This window comes from Xenopus tropicalis, chromosome 2, assembly GCF_000004195.4.
Source record: "Xenopus tropicalis strain Nigerian chromosome 2, UCB_Xtro_10.0, whole genome shotgun sequence".
In the NCBI taxonomy this organism is placed as follows: Eukaryota; Metazoa; Chordata; class Amphibia; order Anura; family Pipidae; genus Xenopus; species Xenopus tropicalis.
In genome coordinates, this window is record NC_030678.2 from 180,042,293 (window position 1) to 180,063,750 (window position 21,458).

The window sequence follows — 21,458 nt, forward strand, 5'->3', positions numbered from 1 at the left end:
CAGAATGCACAGGCCTGGGGGCACTGGGGGGGGCAGATGCACAGGCTGGGGCACTGGGGGGGGCAGATGAACAGGCTGGGGGGGCACTGGGGGGGGGCAGATGCACAGGCTGGGGGCACTGGGGGGGGGCAATGACAGGTGGGGGCACTGGGGGGGCAGATGCACAGGCTGGGGGCACTGGGGGGGGCAGATGACAGAGGTGGGGGCACTGGGGGGGGCAGATGACAGGGTGTGGGGCACATGGGGGGGCAGATGCACAGGCTGGGCCTGGGGGCAGCTGGGCGGGGGCAGATGCACAGGCTGGGGGCACTGGGGGGGCAGCAAAGTGGGGGGATGGGGGGGGACAGGCTGGGGGCACTGGAGGGGGGGGCAGATGACAGGCTGGGGGCACTGGGGGGGAGATGAACAGGTGGGGGCACTGGGGGGGGCAGATGCACAGCTGGGGGCACTGGGGGGCGGTGCATATGCACCGAGGCTGGGACCTGGCGGGGGGCAGATGAACAGGCTGGGGGGCACTGGGGGCAGATGCACAGGGCTGGGGGCAACTATTCCCAGTATTTGCCCCCCTATCGCCAGCTGTCTTCTGCACAGCTTCCTCCCATCCCAGGTATGCCCTCCTATCCGCCAGCTGTCTCTGCACAGCTCCTCCCATATCCCAGGTATGGCCCGCCCTATCCGCCAGCGTCTCTCACAGCTCCTCCCCATTCCAGGTATGCCCCGCCCTATCGCCAGCTGTCAACACAGCTCTCCTTCCCAGGTTATGCCCATCCCTATCCGCCAGCTGTCTCTGCACAGTCCTCCCATTCCCAGGTATGCCCGCCCTATCCGCCAGCTGTCTCTGCACAGCTCCTCCCATCCCAGGTATGCCCGCCCTATCCGCCAAGCCTGCTCTACCTTCTCTGCATATTGACTCCCATGACCCACACCCTTCTGTGCATATTGACTCCCTGACTCTCATGCCCCCCCCTACAGCCAAGAGATGCTTGCGGTGTATGGATCAGGGACTCCCTGAAACTGTTTGGACCCATCAGGAGTCTAGATGCTCAACATCCAGCAGGCATCTCCTTGGCCTGTAGGGGGGGGCAGAGAGTCAGGGAGTCAATATGCACAGAGGGTGGGGTCATGGGAGTCAATATGCAGAGAAGGTAGAGCAGCTGGCGGATAGGGCGGGCATACCTGGGAATGGGAGGAGCTGTGCAGAGACAGCTGGCGGATAGGGCGGGCATACCTGGGAATGGGAGGAGCTGTGCAGAGACAGCTGGCGGATAGGAGGCATACCTGGGAATGGAGGAGAGCTGTGTTGACAGCTGGCGGATTAGGGCGGGCATACCTGGGAATGGGAGGAGCTGTGCAGAGACAGCTGGCGGATAGGCGGGCATACCTGGGAATGGGAGGGAGCTGTGCAGAGACAGCTGGCGGATAGGAGGGCATACCTGGAATGGGAGGAGCTGTGCAGAGACAGCTGGCGGATAGGGAGGCATACCTGGGAATGGGAGAGCTGTGCAGAGACAGCTGGCGGATAGGGAGGGCATACCTGGGAATGGGAGGAGCTGTGTTGACAGCTGGCGGATAGGGCGGGCATACCTGGGAATGGGAGGAGCTGTGCAGAGACAGCTGGCGGATAGGGCGGGCATACCTGGGAATGGGAGGAGCTGTGCAGAGACAGCTGGCGGATAGGCAGGGCATACCTGGGAATGGGAGGAGCTGTGTTGACAGCTGGCGGATAGGGCGGGCATACCTGGGAATGGGAGGAGCTGTGCAGAGACAGCTGGCGGATAGGGCGGGCATACCTGGGAATGGGAGGAGCTGTGCAGAGACAGGCTGGCGGATAGGCAGGGCATACCTGGGAATGGGAGGAGCTGTGTGACAGCTGGCGGATAGGGCGGGCATACCTGGGAATGGGAGGAGCTGTGCAGAGACAGCTGGCGGATAGGGCGGGCATACCTGGGAATGGGAGGAGCTGTGTTGACAGCTGGCGGATAGGGCGGGCATACCTGGGAATGGGAGGAGCTGTGCAGAGACAGCTGGCGGATGCAGCCATTCACAGCGATGCTACTTCTCCCAGGAGCCAAATCCTCTTCTGTCATCTCCACCCAGCCGAGACAGCACACAGGGAAAGTCTAGAAGAGAGAGCGCCACTAAGTACTGGGAAGCACTCACTCTCACACAGACAGCTCCATAGCCCCCACTCACCTGGGCCCCACAACACGTCTCAGACTGAGGATCCTCCTCCTCCCCCTCTGTGGGTGTGCAGGAGCTGAAACACAAAGCATTCTGGGATATGGGACGGCCACTTACCCCCTGTGCCCCTCCCACTGCTCTGGTCCCGTGACACGTGAACAGACAATAGCCCCATTCAGTGGGAGGATACAGTGCTGGGGGGGGGGGGAACTCACCTAATGCTGGGCAAGTGCTCTGGGCCACTGGTCCCTTCCTCCTCACTCTGCCCAATATCTGCCAACTCCTCCTCATAGGTCTCCTACAGGAACAGAGAGCCCATCAGTGGGAGGGACTAGGGGTAGGGGGGAGTGGGTTGGAATAGGATGGGGGGGGGGGATATAAAGCCCATCAGTGGGAGGGAGGAGTGGGTTGGAATAGGATGGGGGGGGGGATATAAAGCCCATCGGTGGAGGGAGGAGTGGGTTGGAATAGGATGGGGGGGGGGGCAAGGTAACAAAATGCAAAGTATACAAAGAGAAGGTGCTGTTATAGATATGGGGGTACCTCCTCATTGGGTGTATGCTCATCAGAGAGGGGGTACAACTTGTGCTCCCCATTGCACAGCTCTGAAGGGGGTTCCCATTGAGTGGTTCCAGTGGGTATGTGCCAGTAGTAGGTCCCTGAGGTGTCCTGCACCCGCATCCACCCTGAGGGCAAATCTGAATCTGTGTCCAGAGAATTCCGTGTCCAGAAACCATCTGTTAGAAATAGGGAGAAACCATTTGCCTGAGAGGGGGGGGAAACCATTTGCCTGAGACAGGGGGGAAACCATTTGCCTGAGAAGGGAGAAACCATTTGCCTGAGAAGGGAGAAACCATTTGCCTGAGAGAGGGGGGAAACCATCTGTTAGAAATAGTGAGAAACCATTTGCCTGAGAGAGGGGGGAAGCCATTTGCCTGAGAGAGGGGGGAAACCATTTGCCTGAGAGAGGGGGGAAACCATTTGCTGAGAGAGGGGGGAAACCATCTGCCCAGAGAGGGGGGAAACCATCTGCTCAAGAGAGGGGGGAAACCATCTGCCCCAGAGAGGGGGGAAACCATTTGCCCGAGAGAGGGGGGAAACCATTTGCCTGAGAGAGGGGGGAAACCATCTGCCTGAGAGAGGGGGGAAACCATCTGCCTGAGAGAGGGGGGAAACCATCTGCCCCAGAGAGGGGGGAAACCATTTGCCTGAGAGAGGGGGGAAACCATTTGCCTGAGAGGGGGGGGAAACCATTTGCCTGAGAAGGGAGAAACCATTTGCCTGAGAGAGGGGGGAAACCATCTGTTAGAAATAGTGAGAAACCATTTGCCTGAGAGAGGGGGGAAGCCATTTGCCTGAGAGAGGGGGGAAACCATTTGCCTGAGAGAGGGGGGAAACCATTTGCCTGAGAGAGGGGGGAAACCATCTGCCCCAGAGAGGGGGGAAACCATTTGCCCGAGAGAGGGGGGAAACCATCTGCCCCAGAGAGGGGGGAAACCATTTGCCCGAGAGAGGGGGGAAACCATTTGCCCGAGAGAGGGGGGAAACCATTTGCCTGAGAGAGGGGGGAAACCATTTGCCTGAGAGAGGGGGGAAACCATCTGCCTGAGAGAGGGGGGAAACCATCTGCCCCAGAGAGGGGGGAAACCATTTGCCTGAGAGAGGAGGGAAACCATATTACAAGTCAGTACCAGCTGACCCAGTGGTGACAGAGAGACAATTTCCTATTTTTGAGGGATTTGGTAGCCCCCTCGGCTGGTGTGGCTGCCCCCTCGGCTGGTGTGGCTGCCCCCTCGGCTGGTGTGGCTGCCCCCTCGGCTGGTGTGGCTACCCCCTCGGCTACCCAGCGGCCGGCCCATGCCCACCTACCTGTGTCGTCGGGGGAGCTGTAGGAGGGGCTGCCTTGGGACAAGGTGGCCCAGCTGGAGTCCTCGTCGCTGCCCGCATTGTTTCTCATGCCAAACAGCAGACTGGCGCTGCGCCCACCTTCCCGCGTCCCTTCGCTCGTCTCTTTGCCGCCCTCGTTTATCTGCAGATCCAGCAAATCAGAGCTCAGTTCGGAGGTTTCGGCGGTGAAGGGGTCGGTGAGCTCGCTCTTAGCCGGGGTAACATCATCCTCATCCTCCCCGGGGGGCAGCTGAATGAGCAGCGGGGTGCCCTGCAGGGCGCTCAGGTTGGCGCAGTTTAGGGCGGAGATCTCGTCGTGCTTGGCCTCGTTGTGATTGGCCCAGTCCTTGTCAGAGTTCTCTGTATCTGGGTTACAGTTCTGATCCTCCTTCACGTGCTCGGCCGCCTTGCGCAGCTGGTTCTGCCCCTCCTTGTACCACTTGGGGTTAGTATGGTCTGGGAGGCCGCCGCCCCCTAGCTCCGCCCTGACCAATCCCATGCTGCTGTGCAGGTCCCCCTGGGGGTAGATCTGTCGGCTCTTGGGGGGCAGGAGGTCGTTGTGGGAAGAGATGAGGCTGAGAGACAGGGAGGCCACTGGGTTCTTTTCACTTTTCACTGTTTCTGACATGGTCTCTGTGGGGCTGAGAGAGGGGTAAGATGTCAGGGGTAAAATGTACTAAATACCCCCCGGTACCTGCCCCCACACCCCATGGCTAGCTTCCCTGCATGGCATTACCTGGGCACCACACGGGGCTGATCATTCTCTGCGCCGATACCGGACCCCTGAAACAAGAGAAAACCCCCCTGAATAAGTTACAATTGCCCTTAGAGTCAGCAGCTTATTGCCCTATGTACCCTGCCCAGGGCACTATCTGTATGGGGGTCTGTATGGGGGGCACTTGGGTCCCACCCTGCCCAGGGCACTATCTGTATGGGGTCTGTATGGGGGGCACTTGGGTCCCACCCTTCCCAGGGCACTATCTGTATGGGGTCTGTATGGGGGGCACTTGGGTCCCACCCTGCCCAGGGCACTATCTGTATGGGGGTCTGTATGGGGGGCACTTGGTCCCACCCTGCCCAGGGCACTATCTGTAATGGGGGTCATGTATGGGGGGGCACTTGGTCCACCCTGCCCAGGGCACTATCTGTATGGGTCTGTATGGGGGGCACTTGGGTCCCACCCTGCCCAGGGCCTATCTGTATGGGGTCTGTATGGGGGCACTTGGTCCCACCCTTCCCAGGGCACTATCTGTATGGGGGTCTGTATGGGGGCACTTGGGTCCCACCCTGCCCAGGGCACTATCTGTATGGGGGTCTGTATGGGGGCACTTGGGTCCCACCCTGCCCAGGGCACTATCTGTATGGGGTCTGTATGGGGGGCACTTTGGGTCCCACCCTGCCCAGGGCACTATCTGTATGGGGTCTGTATGGGGGCACTTGGGTCCCACCCTGCCCAGGGCACTATCTGTATGGGGTCTGTATGGGGGGCACTTGGGTCCCACCCTGCTCAGGGCACTATCTGTATGGGGTCTGTATGGGGGGGGCACTTGGGTCCACCTGCCCAGGGCACTATCTGTATGGGGGTCTGTATGGGGGGCACTTGGGTCCACCCTGCCCAGGGCACTATCTGTATGGGGTCTGTATGGGGGGGGCACTTGGGTCCCACCCTGCCAGGGCACTATCTGTATGGGGGTCTGTATGGGGGGCACTTGGGTCCCACCCTGCCAGGGCACTATCTGTATGGGGTCTGTTATGGGGGGGGGCACTTGGGGTCCCACCCTGCCCAGGGCACTATCTGTATGGGGTCTGTATGGGGGGGGGCACTTGGGTCCCACCCTGCCCAGGGCACTATCTGTATGGGGTCTGTATGGGGGGCACTTGGGTCCCACCCTGCCCAGGGCACTATCTGTATGGGGTCTGTATGGGGGGCACTTGGGTCCCACCCTGCCCAGGGCACTATCTTGTATGGGGTCTGTATGGGGGGGGCACTTGGGTCCCACCCTGCCCAGGGCACTATCTGTATGGGGTCTGTATGGGGGGGCACTTGGGTCCCACCCTGCCCAGGGGCACTATCTGTATGGGGTCTGTATGGGGGCACTTGGGTCCCACCCTGCCAAGGGCACTATCTGTATGGGGTCTGTATGGGGGGCACTTGGGTTCCAAGGTGCTGGGCGGTAGGTAAATTTGCCCCAGAGGCAGAACTACAGCTACCAATGGGGCAGGAGGAGGGTTAAATAACCAAGTGACCCCCGCACAGCGCTGTGTGTTTCCAGCCCCCCAGGTACAGAGCAGGGGCAATTACACAGCGCAGGGGCAATTACACAGAGAGCCCGGGCAGTAAGACTAAGGGCAGCAGCACTACAGTCAGACACAGGGCTGTATATAGAGCAGTACAGGCAGCAGCGCTACAGTGACACACAGGGCTGTATATAGAGCGGTACAGGCAGCAGCGCTACAGTGACACACAGGGCTGTATATAGAGCAGTACAGGCAGGGTCCCACCCTGCCCAGGGCACTATCTGTATGGGGTCTGTATGGGGGGCACTTGGGTCCCACCCTGCCCAGGGCACTATCTGTATGGGGGTCTGTATGGGGGGCACTTGGGTCCCACCCTGCCCAGGGCACTATCTGTATGGGGGTCTGTATGAGGGGCACTTGGGTCCCACCCTGCCCAGGGCACTATCTGTATGGGGTCTGTATGGGGGGCACTTGGGTCCCACCCTGCCCAGGGCACTATCTGTATGGGGGTCTGTATGGGGGCACTTGGGTCCCACCCTGCCCAGGGCACTATCTGTATGGGGGTCTGTATGGGGGGCACTTGGGTGCCACCCTGCCCAGGGCACTATCTGTATGGGGTCTGTATGGGGGGCACTTGGGTCCCACCCTGCCCAGGGCACTATCTGTATGGGGTCTGTATGGGGGGGGGCACTTGGGTCCCACCCTGCACAGGGCACTATCTGTATGGGGTCTGTATGGGGGGGGGGGGGCAACTTGGGTCCCACCCTGCCCAGGGCACTATCTGTATGGGGTCTGTATGGGGGGCACTTGGGTCCCACCCTGCCCAGGGCACTATCTGTATGGGGTCTGTATGGGGGGGGCACTTGGGTCCCACCCTGCCAAGGGCACTATCTGTATGGGGTCTGTATGGGGGGCACTTGGGTTCCAAGGTGCTGGGCGGTAGGTAAATTTGCCCCAGAGGCAGAACTACAGCTACCAATGGGGCAGGAGGAGGGTTAAATAACCAAGTGACCCCCGCACAGCGCTGTGTGTTTCCAGCCCCCCAGGTACAGAGCCCCCCACCTACCTACCCCCAGCCATAGGGGGAGTGGCACAGGGATGGGGCGGGGTTGGGCAGGCTGCTAGGTAGGGGCGCCCCTGTAGGCACGGCGGGTTTGTGGGGCAATTACACAGCGCAGGGGCAATTACACAGAGAGCCCGGGCAGTAAGACTAAGGGCAGCAGCACTACAGTCAGACACAGGGCTGTATATAGAGCAGTACAGGCAGCAGCGCTACAGTGACACACAGGGCTGTATATAGAGCGGTACAGGCAGCAGCACTACAGTCAGACACAGGGCTGTATATAGAGCAGTACAGGCAGCAGCGCTACAGTGACACACAGGGCTGTATATAGAGCGGTACAGGGCAGGCAGCGCTACAGTGACACACAGGGCTGTATATAGAGCGGTACAGGCAGCAGCGCTACAGTGACACACAGGGCTGTATATAGAAGCGGTACAGGCAGCAGCCGCTACAGTGAGACACAGGGCTGTATATAGAGCAGTACAGGCAGCAGCGCTACAGTGGACACAGGGCTGTATATAGAGCGGTACAGGCAGCAGCGCTACAGTGACACACAGGGCTGTATATAGAGCGGTACAGGCAGCAGCGCTACAGTGACACAGGGCTGTATATAGAGCAGTACAGGCAGCAGCGCTACAGTGACACAGGGCTGTATATAGAGCGGTACAGGCAGCAGCGCTACAGTGAGACACAGGGCTGTATATAGAGCAGTACAGGCAGCAGCGCTACAGTGACACAGGGCTGTATATAGAGCAGTACAGGCAGCAGCGCTACAGTGAGACACAGGGCTGTATATAGAGCAGTACAGGCAGCAGCGCTACAGTGAGACACAGGGCTGTATATAGAGCGGTACAGGCAGCAGCGCTACAGTGACACACAGGGCTGTATATAGAGCGGTACAGGCAGCAGCGCTACAGTGACACACAGGGCTGTATATAGAGCAGTACAGGCAGCAGCGCTACAGTGACACACAGGGCTGTATATAGAGCGGTACAGGCAGCAGCGCTACAGTGACACACAGGGCTGTATATAGAGCAGTACAGGCAGCAGCGCTACAGTGACAACAGGGCTGTATATAGAGCAGTACAGGCAGCAGCGCTACAGTGACACACAGGGCTGTATATAGAGCAGTACAGGCAGCAGTGCTACAGTGAGACACAGGGCTGTATATAGAGCAGTACAGGCAGCAGCGCTACAGTGAGACACAGGGCTGTATATAGAGCAGTACAGGCAGCAGCGCTACAGTGAGACACAGGGCTGTATATAGAGCAGTACAGGCAGCAGCGCTACAGTGAGACACAGGGCTGTATATAGAGCGGGTACAGGCAGCAGCGCTACAGTGACACACAGGGCTGTATATAGAGCAGTACAGGCAGCAGCGCTACAGTGAACACACAGGGCTGTATATAGAGCGGTAAAGGCAGCAGCGCTACAGTGAGACACAGGGCTGTATATAGAGCGGTACAGGCAGCAGCGCTACAGTGAGACACAGGGCTGTATATAGAGCAGTACAGGCAGCAGCGCTACAGTGAGACACAGGGCTGTATATAGAGCAGTAAAGGCAGCAGCGCTACAGTGACACACAGGGCTGTATATAGAGCGTACAGGCAGCAGCGCTACAGTGACACAGGGCTGTATATAGAGCGGTACAGGCAGCAGCGCTACAGTGACACACAGGGCTGTATATAGAGCAGTACAGGCAGCAGCGCTACAGTGACACACAGGGCTGTATATAGAGCAGTACAGGCAGCAGCGCTACAGTGACACACAGGGCTGTATATAGAGCGGTACAGGCAGCAGCGCTACAGTGACACACAGGGCTGTATATAGAGCAGTACAGGCAGCAGCGCTACAGTGACACAGGGCTGTATATAGAGCGGTACAGGCAGCAGCGCTACAGTGACACACAGGGCTGTATATAGAGCGGTACAGGCAGCAGCGCTACAGTGACACACAGGGCTGTATATAGAGCGGTACAGGCAGCAGCGCTACAGTGACACACAGGGCTGTATATAGAGCGGTACAGGCAGCAGCGCTACAGTGACACACAGGGCTGTATATAGAGCAGTACAGGCAGCAGCGCTACAGTGACACACAGGGCTGTATATAGAGCGGTACAGGCAGCAGCGCTACAGTGACACACAGGGCTGTATATAGAGCAGTACAGGCAGCAGCGCTACAGTGACACACAGGGCTGTATATAGAGCAGTACAGGCAGCAGCGCTACAGTGACACAGGCTGTATATAGAGCGGTACAGGCAGCAGCGCTACAGTGACACACAGGGCTGTATATAGAGCGGTACAGGCAGCAGCGCTACAGTGACACACAGGGCTGTATATAGAGCGGTACAGGCAGCAGCGCTACAGTGACACCACAGGGCTGTATATAGAGCGGTACAGGCAGCAGCACTACAGTGACACACAGGGCTGTATATAGAGCGGTACAGGCAGCAGCGCTACAGTGACACACAGGGCTGTATATAGAGCGTACAGGCAGCAGCGCTACAGTGACACACAGGGCTGTATATAGAGCGGTACAGGCAGCAGCGCTACAGTGAACACACAGGGCTGTATATAGAGCGGTACAGGCAGCAGCGCTACAGTGACACACAGGGCTGTATATAGAGCGGTACAGGCACCAGCGCTACAGTGACACACAGGGCTGTATATAGAGCGACAGGCAGCAGCGCTACAGTGACACACAGGGCTGTATATAGAGCAGTACAGGCAGCAGCGCTACAGTGACACACAGGGCTGTATATAGAGCGGTACAGGCAGCAGCGCTACAGTGACACAGGGCTGTATATAGAGCAGTACAGGCAGCAGCGCTACAGTGACACACAGGGCTGTATATAGAGCAGTACAGGCAGCAGCGCTACAGTGACACACAGGGCTGTATATAGAGCAGTACAGGCAGCAGCGCTACAGTGACACACAGGGCTGTATATAGAGCAGTACAGGCAGCAGCGCTACAGTGAGACACAGGGCTGTATATAGAGCAGTACAGGCAGCAGCGCTACAGTGAGACACAGGGCTGTATATAGAGCAGTACAGGCAGCAGCGCTACAGTGACACACAGGGCTGTATATAGAGCAGTACAGGCAGCAGCGCTACAGTGAGACACAGGGCTGTAGTAGGCGGTACAGGCAGCAGCGCTACAGGTGACACCAGGGCTGTATATAGAGCAGTACAGGCAGCAGCGCTACAGTGACACACAGGGCTGTATATAGAGCGGTACAGGCAGCAGCGCTACAGTGACACACAGGGCTGTATATAGAGCGGTACAGGCAGCAGCGCTACAGTGACACACAGGGCTGTATATAGAGCGGACAGGCAGCAGCGCTACAGTGACACACAGGGCTGTATATAGAGCGTACAGGCAGCAGCGCTACAGTGACACACAGGGCTGTATATAGAGCAGTACAGGCAGCAGCGCTACAGTGACACACAGGGCTGTATATAGAGCGGTACAGGCAGCAGCGCTAACAGTGACTGTATATAGCAGTGCACACACAGTGACACACAGGGCTGTATATAGAGGGTACAGGCAGCAGCGCTACAGTGACACACAGGGCTGTATATAGAGCAGTACAGGCAGCAGCGCTACAGTGACACACAGGGCTGTATATAGAGCGGTACAGGCAGCAGCGCTACAGTGACAACAGGGCTGTATATAGAGCGGTACAGGCAGCAGCGCTACAGTGACAACAGGCTGTATATAGAGCGGTACAGGCAGCAGCGCTACAGTGACACACAGGGCTGTATATAGAGCGGTACAGGCAGCAGCGCTACAGTGACACACAGGGCTGTATATAGAGCGGTACAGGCAGCAGCGCTACAGTGACACACAGGGCTGTATATAGAGCAGTACAGGCAGCAGCGCTACAGTGACACACAGGGCTGGTACATAGCAGCGCTACAGACACACAGGGCGGTCAGTACAGGCAGCAGCGCTACAGTGACACAGGGCTGTATATAGAGCGGTACAGGCAGCAGCGCTACAGTGACACACAGGGCTGTATATAGAGCGGTACAGGCAGCAGCGCTACAGTGTGACACAGGCTGTATATAGAGCGGTACAGGCAGCAGCGCTACAGTGACACACAGGGCTGTATATAGAGCGGTACAGGCAGCAGCGCTACAGTGACACACAGGGCTGTATATAGAGCGGTACAGGCAGCAGCGCTACAGTGACACACAGGGCTGTATATAGAGCGGTACAGGCAGCAGCGCTACAGTGACACACAGGGCTGTATATAGAGCGGTACAGGCAGCAGCGCTACAGTGACACACAGGGCTGTATATAGAGCGGTACAGGCAGCAGCGCTACAGTGACACACAGGGCTGTATATAGAGCGGTACAGGCAGCAGCGCTACAGTGACACACAGGGCTGTATATAAGCGGTACAGGCAGCAGCGCTACAGTGACACACAGGGCTGTATATAGACGTACAGCAGCAGCTACATGCACAGGGCTGTTATGCGTACAGGCAGCAGCGCTACAGTGACACACAGGGCTGTATATAGAGCAGTACAGGCAGCAGCGCTACAGTGACACACAGGGCTGTATATAGAGCAGTACAGGCAGCAGCGCTACAGTGACACACAGGGCTGTATATAGAGCAGTACAGGCAGCAGCGCTACAGTGAGACACAGGGCTGTATATAGAGCAGTACAGGCAGCAGCGCTACAGTGAGACACAGGGCTGTATATAGAGCGGTACAGGCAGCAGCGCTACAGTGACACACAGGGCTGTATATAGAGCAGTACAGGCAGCAGCGCTACAGTGACACACAGGGCTGTATATAGAGCGGTACAGGCAGCAGCGCTACAGTGACACACAGGGCTGTATATAGAGCAGTACAGGCAGCAGCGCTACAGTGACACACAGGGCTGTATATAGAGCAGTACAGGCAGCAGCGCTACAGTGACACACAGGGCTGTATATAGAGCAGTACAGGCAGCAGCGCTACAGTGACACAGGGCTGTATATAGAGCGGTAAAGGCAGCAGCGCTACAGTGAGACACAGGGCTGTATATAGAGCGGTACAGGCAGCAGCGCTACAGTGGAGACACAGGGCTGTATATAGAGCAGTACAGGCAGCAGCGCTACAGTGACACAGGGCTGTATATAGAGCGGTACAGGCAGCAGCGCTACAGTGACACACAGGGCTGTATATAGAGCGGTACAGGCAGCAGCGCTACAGTGACACACAGGGCTGTATATAGAGCGGTACAGGCAGCAGCGCTACAGTGACACACAGGGCTGTATATAGAGCGGTACAGGCAGCAGCGCTACAGTGACACACAGGGCTGTATATAGAGCAGTACAGGCAGCAGCGCTACAGTGACACAGGGGCCTGTATATAGAGCGGGTACAGGCCAGCAGCGCTACAGTGACACACAGGGCTGTATATAGAGCGGTACAGGCAGCAGCGGCTACAGTGAGACACAGGGCTGTATATAGAGCGGTACAGGCAGCAGCGCTACAGTGACACACAGGGCTGTATATAGAGCGGTACAGGCAGCAGCACTACAGTGACACACAGGGCTGTATATAGAGCGGTACAGGCAGCAGCGCTACAGTGACACACAGGGCTGTATATAGAGCGGTACAGGCAGCAGCGCTACAGTGACACACAGGGCTGTATATAGAGCGGTACAGGCAGCAGCGCTACAGTGACACACAGGGCTGTATATAGAGCGGTACAGGCAGCAGCGCTACAGTGACACACAGGGCTGTATATAGAGCGGTACAGGCAGCAGCGCTACAGTGACACACAGGGCTGTATATAGAGCGGTACAGGCAGCAGCGCTACAGTGACACACAGGGCTGTATATAGAGCAGTACAGGCAGCAGCGCTACAGTGACACAGGGCTGTATATAGAGCAGTACAGGCAGCAGCGCTACAGTGACACACAGGGCTGTATATAGAGCGGTACAGGCAGCAGCGCTACAGTGACACAGGGCTGTATATAGAGCAGTACAGGCAGCAGCGCTACAGTGACACACAGGGCTGTATATAGAGCGGTACAGGCAGCAGCGCTACAGTGACACACAGGGCTGTATATAGAGCAGTACAGGCAGCAGCGCTACAGTGACACACAGGGCTGTATATAGAGCGGTACAGGCAGCAGCGCTACAGTGACACACAGGGCTGTATATAGAGCGGTACAGGCAGCAGCGCTACAGTGACACAGGGCTGTATATAGAGCAGTACAGGCAGCAGCGCTACAGTGACACACAGGGCTGTATATAGAGCGGTACAGGCAGCAGCGCTACAGTGACACACAGGGCTGTATATAGAGCGGTACAGGCAGCAGCGCTACAGTGACACAGGGTTGTATATAGAGCAGTACAGGCAGCAGCGCTACAGTGACACACAGGGCTGTATATAGAGCGGTACAGGCAGCAGCGCTACAGTGACACACAGGGCTGTATATAGAGCAGTACAGGCAGCAGCGCTACAGTGACACACAGGGCTGTATATAGAGCGGTACAGGCAGCAGCGCTACAGTGACACACAGGGCTGTATATAGAGCGGTACAGGCAGCAGCGCTACAGTGACACAGGCTGTATATAGAGCAGTACAGGCAGCAGCGCTACAGTGACACACAGGGCTGTATATAGAGCAGTACAGGCAGCAGCGCTACAGTGACACAGGGCTGTATATAGAGCGGTACAGGCAGCAGCGCTACAGTGACACACAGGGCTGTATATAGAGCGGTACAGGCAGCAGCGCTACAGTGACACACAGGGCTGTATATAGAGCGGTACAGGCAGCAGCGCTACAGTGACACACAGGGCTGTATATAGAGCGGTACAGGCAGCAGCGCTACAGTGACACACAGGGCTGTATATAGAGCAGTACAGGCAGCAGCGCTACAGTGACACACAGGGCTGTATATAGAGCGGTACAGGCAGCAGCGCTACAGTGACACACAGGGCTGTATATAGAGCAGTACAGGCAGCAGCGCTACAGTGACACAGGGCTGTATATAGAGCGGTACAGGCAGCAGCGCTACAGTGACACACAGGGCTGTATATAGAGCGGTACAGGCAGCAGCGCTACAGTGACACACAGGGCTGTATATAGAGCGGTACAGGCAGCAGCGCTACAGTGACACACAGGGCTGTATATAGAGCGGTACAGGCAGCAGCGCTACAGTGACACACAGGGCTGTATATAGAGCAGTACAGGCAGCAGCGCTACAGTGACACACAGGGCTGTATATAGAGCAGTACAGGCAGCAGCGCTACAGTGACACAGGGCTGTATATAGAGCGGTACAGGCAGCAGCGCTACAGTGACACACAGGGCTGTATATAGAGCGGTACAGGCAGCAGCGCTACAGTGAGACACAGGGCTGTATATAGAGCGGTACAGGCAGCAGCGCTACAGTGACACACAGGGCTGTATATAGAGCGGTACAGGCAGCAGCGCTACAGTGACACACAGGGCTGTATATAGAGCGGTACAGGCAGCAGCGCTACAGTGACACACAGGGCTGTATATAGAGCGGTACAGGCAGCAGCGCTACAGTGACACACAGGGCTGTATATAGAGCGGTACAGGCAGCAGCGCTACAGTGAGACACAGGGCTGTATATAGAGCGGTACAGGCAGCAGCGCTACAGTGACACACAGGGCTGTATATAGAGCGGTACAGGCAGCAGCGCTACAGTGACACACAGGGCTGTATATAGAGCAGTACAGGCAGCAGCGCTACAGTGACACACAGGGCTGTATATAGAGCGGTACAGGCAGCAGCGCTACAGTGACACACAGGGCTGTATATAGAGCAGTACAGGCAGCAGCGCTACAGTGACACACAGGGCTGTATATAGAGCAGTACAGGCAGCAGCGCTACAGTGACACACAGGGCTGTATATAGAGCAGTACAGGCAGCAGTGCTACAGTGAGACACAGGGCTGTATATAGAGCAGTACAGGCAGCAGCGCTACAGTGAGACACAGGGCTGTATATAGAGCAGTACAGGCAGCAGCGCTACAGTGAGACACAGGGCTGTATATAGAGCAGTACAGGCAGCAGCGCTACAGTGAGACACAGGGCTGTATATAGAGCGGTACAGGCAGCAGCGCTACAGTGACACACAGGGCTGTATATAGAGCAGTACAGGCAGCAGCGCTACAGTGACACACAGGGCTGTATATAGAGCGGTAAAGGCAGCAGCGCTACAGTGAGACACAGGGCTGTATATAGAGCGGTACAGGCAGCAGCGCTACAGTGACACACAGGGCTGTATATAGAGCGGTAAAGGCAGCAGCGCTACAGTGAGACACAGGGCTGTATATAGAGCAGTACAGGCAGCAGCGCTACAGTGACACACAGGGCTGTATATAGAGCGGTAAAGGCAGCAGCGCTACAGTGAGACACAGGGCTGTATATAGAGCAGTACAGGCAGCAGCGCTACAGTGAGACACAGGGCTGTATATAGAGCAGTACAGGCAGCAGCGCTACAGTGAGACACAGGGCTGTATATAGAGCAGTACAGGCAGCAGCGCTACAGTGACACACAGGGCTGTATATAGAGCGGTACAGGCAGCAGCGCTACAGTGACACAGGGCTGTATATAGAGCGGTACAGGCAGCAGCGCTACAGTGACACACAGGGCTGTATATAGAGCAGTACAGGCAGCAGCGCTACAGTGACACACAGGGCTGTATATAGAGCAGTACAGGCAGCAGCGCTACAGTGACACACAGGGCTGTATATAGAGCGGTACAGGCAGCAGCGCTACAGTGACACACAGGGCTGTATATAGAGCAGTACAGGCAGCAGCGCTACAGTGACACAGGGCTGTATATAGAGCGGTACAGGCAGCAGCGCTACAGTGACACACAGGGCTGTATATAGAGCGGTACAGGCAGCAGCGCTACAGTGACACACAGGGCTGTATATAGAGCGGTACAGGCAGCAGCGCTACAGTGACACACAGGGCTGTATATAGAGCGGTACAGGCAGCAGCGCTACAGTGACACACAGGGCTGTATATAGAGCAGTACAGGCAGCAGCGCTACAGTGACACAGGGCTGTATATAGAGCGGTACAGGCAGCAGCGCTACAGTGACACACAGGGCTGTATATAGAGCGGTACAGGCAGCAGCGCTACAGTGAGACACAGGGCTGTATATAGAGCGGTACAGGCAGCAGCGCTACAGTGACACACAGGGCTGTATATAGAGCGGTACAGGCAGCAGCACTACAGTGACACACAGGGCTGTATATAGAGCGGTACAGGCAGCAGCGCTACAGTGACACACAGGGCTGTATATAGAGCGGTACAGGCAGCAGCGCTACAGTGACACACAGGGCTGTATATAGAGCGGTACAGGCAGCAGCGCTACAGTGACACACAGGGCTGTATATAGAGCGGTACAGGCAGCAGCGCTACAGTGACACACAGGGCTGTATATAGAGCGGTACAGGCAGCAGCGCTACAGTGACACACAGGGCTGTATATAGAGCGGTACAGGCAGCAGCGCTACAGTGACACACAGGGCTGTATATAGAGCAGTACAGGCAGCAGCGCTACAGTGACACAGGGCTGTATATAGAGCAGTACAGGCAGCAGCGCTACAGTGACACACAGGGCTGTATATAGAGCGGTACAGGCAGCAGCGCTACAGTGACACAGGGCTGTATATAGAGCAGTACAGGCAGCAGCGCTACAGTGACACACAGGGCTGTATATAGAGCGGTACAGGCAGCAGCGCTACAGTGACACACAGGGCTGTATATAGAGCAGTACAGGCAGCAGCGCTACAGTGACACACAGGGCTGTATATAGAGCGGTACAGGCAGCAGCGCTACAGTGACACACAGGGCTGTATATAGAGCGGTACAGGCAGCAGCGCTACAGTGACACAGGGCTGTATATAGAGCAGTACAGGCAGCAGCGCTACAGTGACACACAGGGCTGTATATAGAGCGGTACAGGCAGCAGCGCTACAGTGACACACAGGGCTGTATATAGAGCGGTACAGGCAGCAGCGCTACAGTGACACAGGGCTGTATATAGAGCAGTACAGGCAGCAGCGCTACAGTGACACACAGGGCTGTATATAGAGCGGTACAGGCAGCAGCGCTACAGTGACACACAGGGCTGTATATAGAGCAGTACAGGCAGCAGCGCTACAGTGACACACAGGGCTGTATATAGAGCGGTACAGGCAGCAGCGCTACAGTGACACACAGGGCTGTATATAGAGCGGTACAGGCAGCAGCGCTACAGTGACACAGGGCTGTATATAGAGCAGTACAGGCAGCAGCGCTACAGTGACACACAGGGCTGTATATAGAGCAGTACAGGCAGCAGCGCTACAGTGACACAGGGCTGTATATAGAGCGGTACAGGCAGCAGCGCTACAGTGACACACAGGGCTGTATATAGAGCGGTACAGGCAGCAGCGCTACAGTGACACACAGGGCTGTATATAGAGCGGTACAGGCAGCAGCGCTACAGTGACACACAGGGCTGTATATAGAGCGGTACAGGCAGCAGCGCTACAGTGACACAGGGCTGTATATAGAGCGGTACAGGCAGCAGCGCTACAGTGACACAGGGCTGTATATAGAGCGGTACAGGCAGCAGCGCTACAGTGACACAGGGCTGTATATAGAGCGGTACAGGCAGCAGCGCTACAGTGACACAGGGCTGTATATAGAGCGGTACAGGCAGCAGCGCTACAGTGACACAGGGCTGTATATAGAGCGGTACAGGCAGCAGCGCTACAGTGACACACAGGGCTGTATATAGAGCAGTACAGGCAGCAGCGCTACAGTGACACACAGTGTGACATAACAAACTGTATAAGTTGGATGAAACTATTAGATATTTCTGTTTATGCTGAAATGTACCCCCTGCCCCCCTCCTACCTGTTGTAGCAAATGCATTGTGTAGGTTAATCTCATCTAGGTGTGTATTGTGTGTAGCCAGCCGGCTCTGTCTGGCCCTCCCCATGTAATTGCCCCTATTGTGAGGGCACACAGAGCCAGACCCCATAGTGACACAATACACATAGTTACCCCTTGTGAGAGCAGTGCTCTGTCTAGTAAATGCAAAAGACTGAACTGGGCATGCTCCCTAGGTGGCTTCCCATAGGCCCAGTGGGATTAGCTATGATTGGCCCCTCTGGAAGCTGCCTTTGGGTTGGCAGAAGGAGTCAAATCCTGTTTTGGTTTTACGACAGGGGCTGTTCCCTTTCTGGCTACAAAGGTGGCTGCCAAGAGTTCCAAGGAGTCTTTTGTCTGGGGTGTAACCTTAGCTACGGCAGGACCCCCTCCCCTGTGTTCCCCTGGAATCTACCTTAGCTGGGGCAAGAAGATTCCCCCCAACTGTGTGTATTTCCCTACTCCCTAAGGAACAAGAGTGCAGGCTGGCTACCACCTACTGGCTTATGGGAACCTGCTGATGGCTACTTGCCATTTCTCCAATAAACGCCTCATCCTGTGATACCAACTGTTTGCTCTTTGGGTCCTGCCCTATGTCTGGGAACTCACGGCCCTGAGGTTGTGACATAATTTGGTGGCAAGCAGTGGGATAGGATCCCAGGACCCAAAAGGCACCATGAGCACCCCACCTGGATTCTACGCTGACCCATTGGATCTCTTCGCTTGCATGGATTACTCCTGGACTCCAGAGATCCCTACTGATCCCAGAGAGAGGACCCTGTTCTGGCTGAGATGTGAGTCACTGGGACTATCTGGGGATGAGGGGCTGGCATATGGAGTAGGGCAGTTAGTGGCAGGAGAGGCAGACCTGGAGGATGGGTACTATGTTCTGCAACGCACCATGCACCAACCAGGATGGAGATATTGGCACAGTCCCTATACAGTGCTCCCGCTTCCCTGTAGCTTGGCGGAATGGCACGGCCAATGGGAGAGGCTGAATTTCTGTGACTATAGCACCTTTGTGGGTAACCCAGAGGAGGAATTCCATACCCTCTATGCACAGCGCTTCTTTTATATAGGAATGAATGATACAGAGGAACGGAGGGACTGGCTTGCTGACCTGGTGTATCAGGAACTGGAATTGATAAAAGAGTATGGGAGTATCCAGGAATTGGAAAACCAACGCAAGGAAGCACTGAGGGTATGTGCACCATCTTTTTGTGGTTTTCAGCAGGCACAGCCATGTCTTGGTACTGTAGGTCCAAAAGACTTTCACTTACCCCCCAGTACAGTCAGTGCCGCGGTGGGGGAGGAACAAGAAGCTTCCCAAACAACTTTATTATGGTCCCCAAGTGAAATCCCTGTTTGTACGGAGTCCAGTGGTTGTGTTACCCCTGGGCTGGCAGAACCGGAGAGTGGGTGCTGCCACTTTAAAGGCTTGGCAGAGGCTGAGGCCTCCCCGAGTGAAATCCCTGTTTGTTTGGAGTTCAGTGGTTGTGTTACCCCTGGGCTGGCAGAACCCGAGAGTGGGTGCTGCCACTTTAAAGGCTTGGCAGAGGCTGAGGCCTCCCCAAGTGAAAACCCTGTTTGTACGGAGTTCAGTGGTTGTGTTACCCCTGAGCTGGCAGAACCGGAGAGTGGGTGCTGCCACTTTAAAGGCTTGGCAGAGGCTGAGGCCTCCCCAAGTGAAAACCCTGTTTGTACGGAGTTCAGTGGTTGTGTTACCCCTGTGCTGGCAGAACCGGAGAGTGGGTGCTGCCACTTTAAAGGCTTGGCAGAGGCTGAGGCCTCCCCGAGTGAAAACCCTGTTTGTTTGGAGTTCAGTGGTTGTGTTACCCCTGGGCTGGTAGAACCGGAGAGTGGGTGCTGCCACTTTAAAGGCTTGGCAGAGGCTGAGGCCTCCCCGAGTGAAAACCCTGTTTGTACGGAGTTCAGTGGTTGTGTTACCCCTGGGCTGGCAGAACCGGAGAGTGGGTGCTGCCACTTTAAAGGCTTGGCAGAGGCTGAGGCCTCCCCGAGTGAAAACCCTGTTTGTATGGAGTTCAGTGGTTGTGTTACCCCTGGGCTGGCAGAACCGGAGAGTGGGTGCTGCCACTTTAAAGGCTTGGCAGAGGCTGAGGCCTCCCCAAGTGAAATCCCTAATTGTGTGGAGCCTGGAGCTGCTCAGTTTGAAAAAAGCTTCAAGGAGGGAAGAGATGAGGATTCCCCACTACCTGAGTTGTTGCTGGCTGGAGAGGAACAGGACCAAGAGGAAAGCATTGCTCAGGATTCCCCAATGTCTATCAGAGCAGTCAGTTCTGGGAATGGAGTAAGGGGCACCCCAAAAGCACAACGTGTAACCAGGGCAGTTGTTCCGGAAACCCCCTCTGGCAGACAACAAGGCCAGAGAATTACCCCACAGAGAAATAAAACACTGGTGAGTCCCCGTGCTGTCCCTACAATATCTCCCAGATGGAGGGGTCCCCCATTGTGTAATGTTACAGGGACCGGGGCCTTGAGAGAGGTTGGGTGGAACTTAGAATTAAAGAAAAGACAGGGGGATAAACATTTGTCTAATACTCTTTGGGGTCCACTGGTCATTGGGGTCACTTGAAGATGAGTCACCTTGGCCTGACTGCTTGGGGGGGGAATACAGACTGTACCACCTGGGATTGTTCCCTTCTCCCTGGAAGGCCCCTTTATTGTCCTGGAGGCCAGAACTGTGACATTACAGGGTCGCCCATATGGAGGAGAGAGGGTTAATGATGGCCACCCGGAAATATCCCTCTTAGATCCTGTGGGTTCTGTTTACACCCCATCTTTTTATTCCTGTTTTGCCAATATGCACCCCCCCAAGGAACTAAAGACTTTTGCTAAGTGACTTTGGGAAACTGCACCAACTGCTGCCCCTACTGTGTGTAAGGGGCCCAGCCACTAAGGGCTGTCTGGGAGGGGGAGAGAATACAGTAACTCTGGGACAGATACAAATTAGGACTCTAAAGTAACATTTTTCTTTCTTATTATGGATATTTTGCCTTATGGGAATTGGCTAGTGAGGCTGCTGGGAACCTGTGTAGGCCCCCAGCAGGCTCACTATTTGGGAAGGGGGAGAAATGTGACATAACAAACTGTATAAGTTGGATGAAACTATTAGATATTTCTGTTTATGCTGAAATGTACCCCCTGCCCCCCTCCT

The 21,458-nt window shown here is 56.2% G+C and overlaps 2 protein-coding genes across 2 annotated transcripts in view; one reads left to right on the top strand and one right to left on the bottom strand.

Annotated features, from left to right (window-relative positions):
• apbb1 (amyloid beta precursor protein binding family B member 1) overlaps positions 1–21,458 on the bottom strand; it is a 43,267-nt gene that overhangs the window by 16,478 nt on the left and 5,331 nt on the right. Inside the window, exons 2-8 of the mRNA XM_031896273.1 lie at positions 4,805–4,851; positions 4,051–4,709; positions 2,725–2,918; positions 2,397–2,479; positions 2,194–2,257; positions 1,995–2,120; positions 1,047–1,070 (exon numbers count right to left, since the gene is read on the bottom strand). Of these exons, the coding sequence (XP_031752133.1) occupies positions 1,047–1,070; positions 1,995–2,120; positions 2,194–2,257; positions 2,397–2,479; positions 2,725–2,918; positions 4,051–4,696 (1,137 nt within the window). The 5' untranslated portion in view covers positions 4,697–4,709; positions 4,805–4,851. The remainder of the gene's footprint in view (positions 1–1,046; positions 1,071–1,994; positions 2,121–2,193; positions 2,258–2,396; positions 2,480–2,724; positions 2,919–4,050; positions 4,710–4,804; positions 4,852–21,458) is intronic.
• On the top strand, positions 18,835–21,402 carry LOC101732473. The gene has a single exon (XM_002945049.5). The coding sequence runs from the start codon at positions 18,960–18,962 to the stop codon at positions 20,874–20,876; it is 1,917 nt and encodes a 638-aa protein (XP_002945095.4). The 5' UTR covers positions 18,835–18,959; the 3' UTR covers positions 20,877–21,402.

What these genes read in the sequence shown, in the direction of transcription:
- LOC101732473 (XM_002945049.5), top strand. Translation starts at nt 18,960, where the DNA reads ATGAGCACCCCACCTGGATTCTACGCTGACCCATTGGATCTCTTCGCT.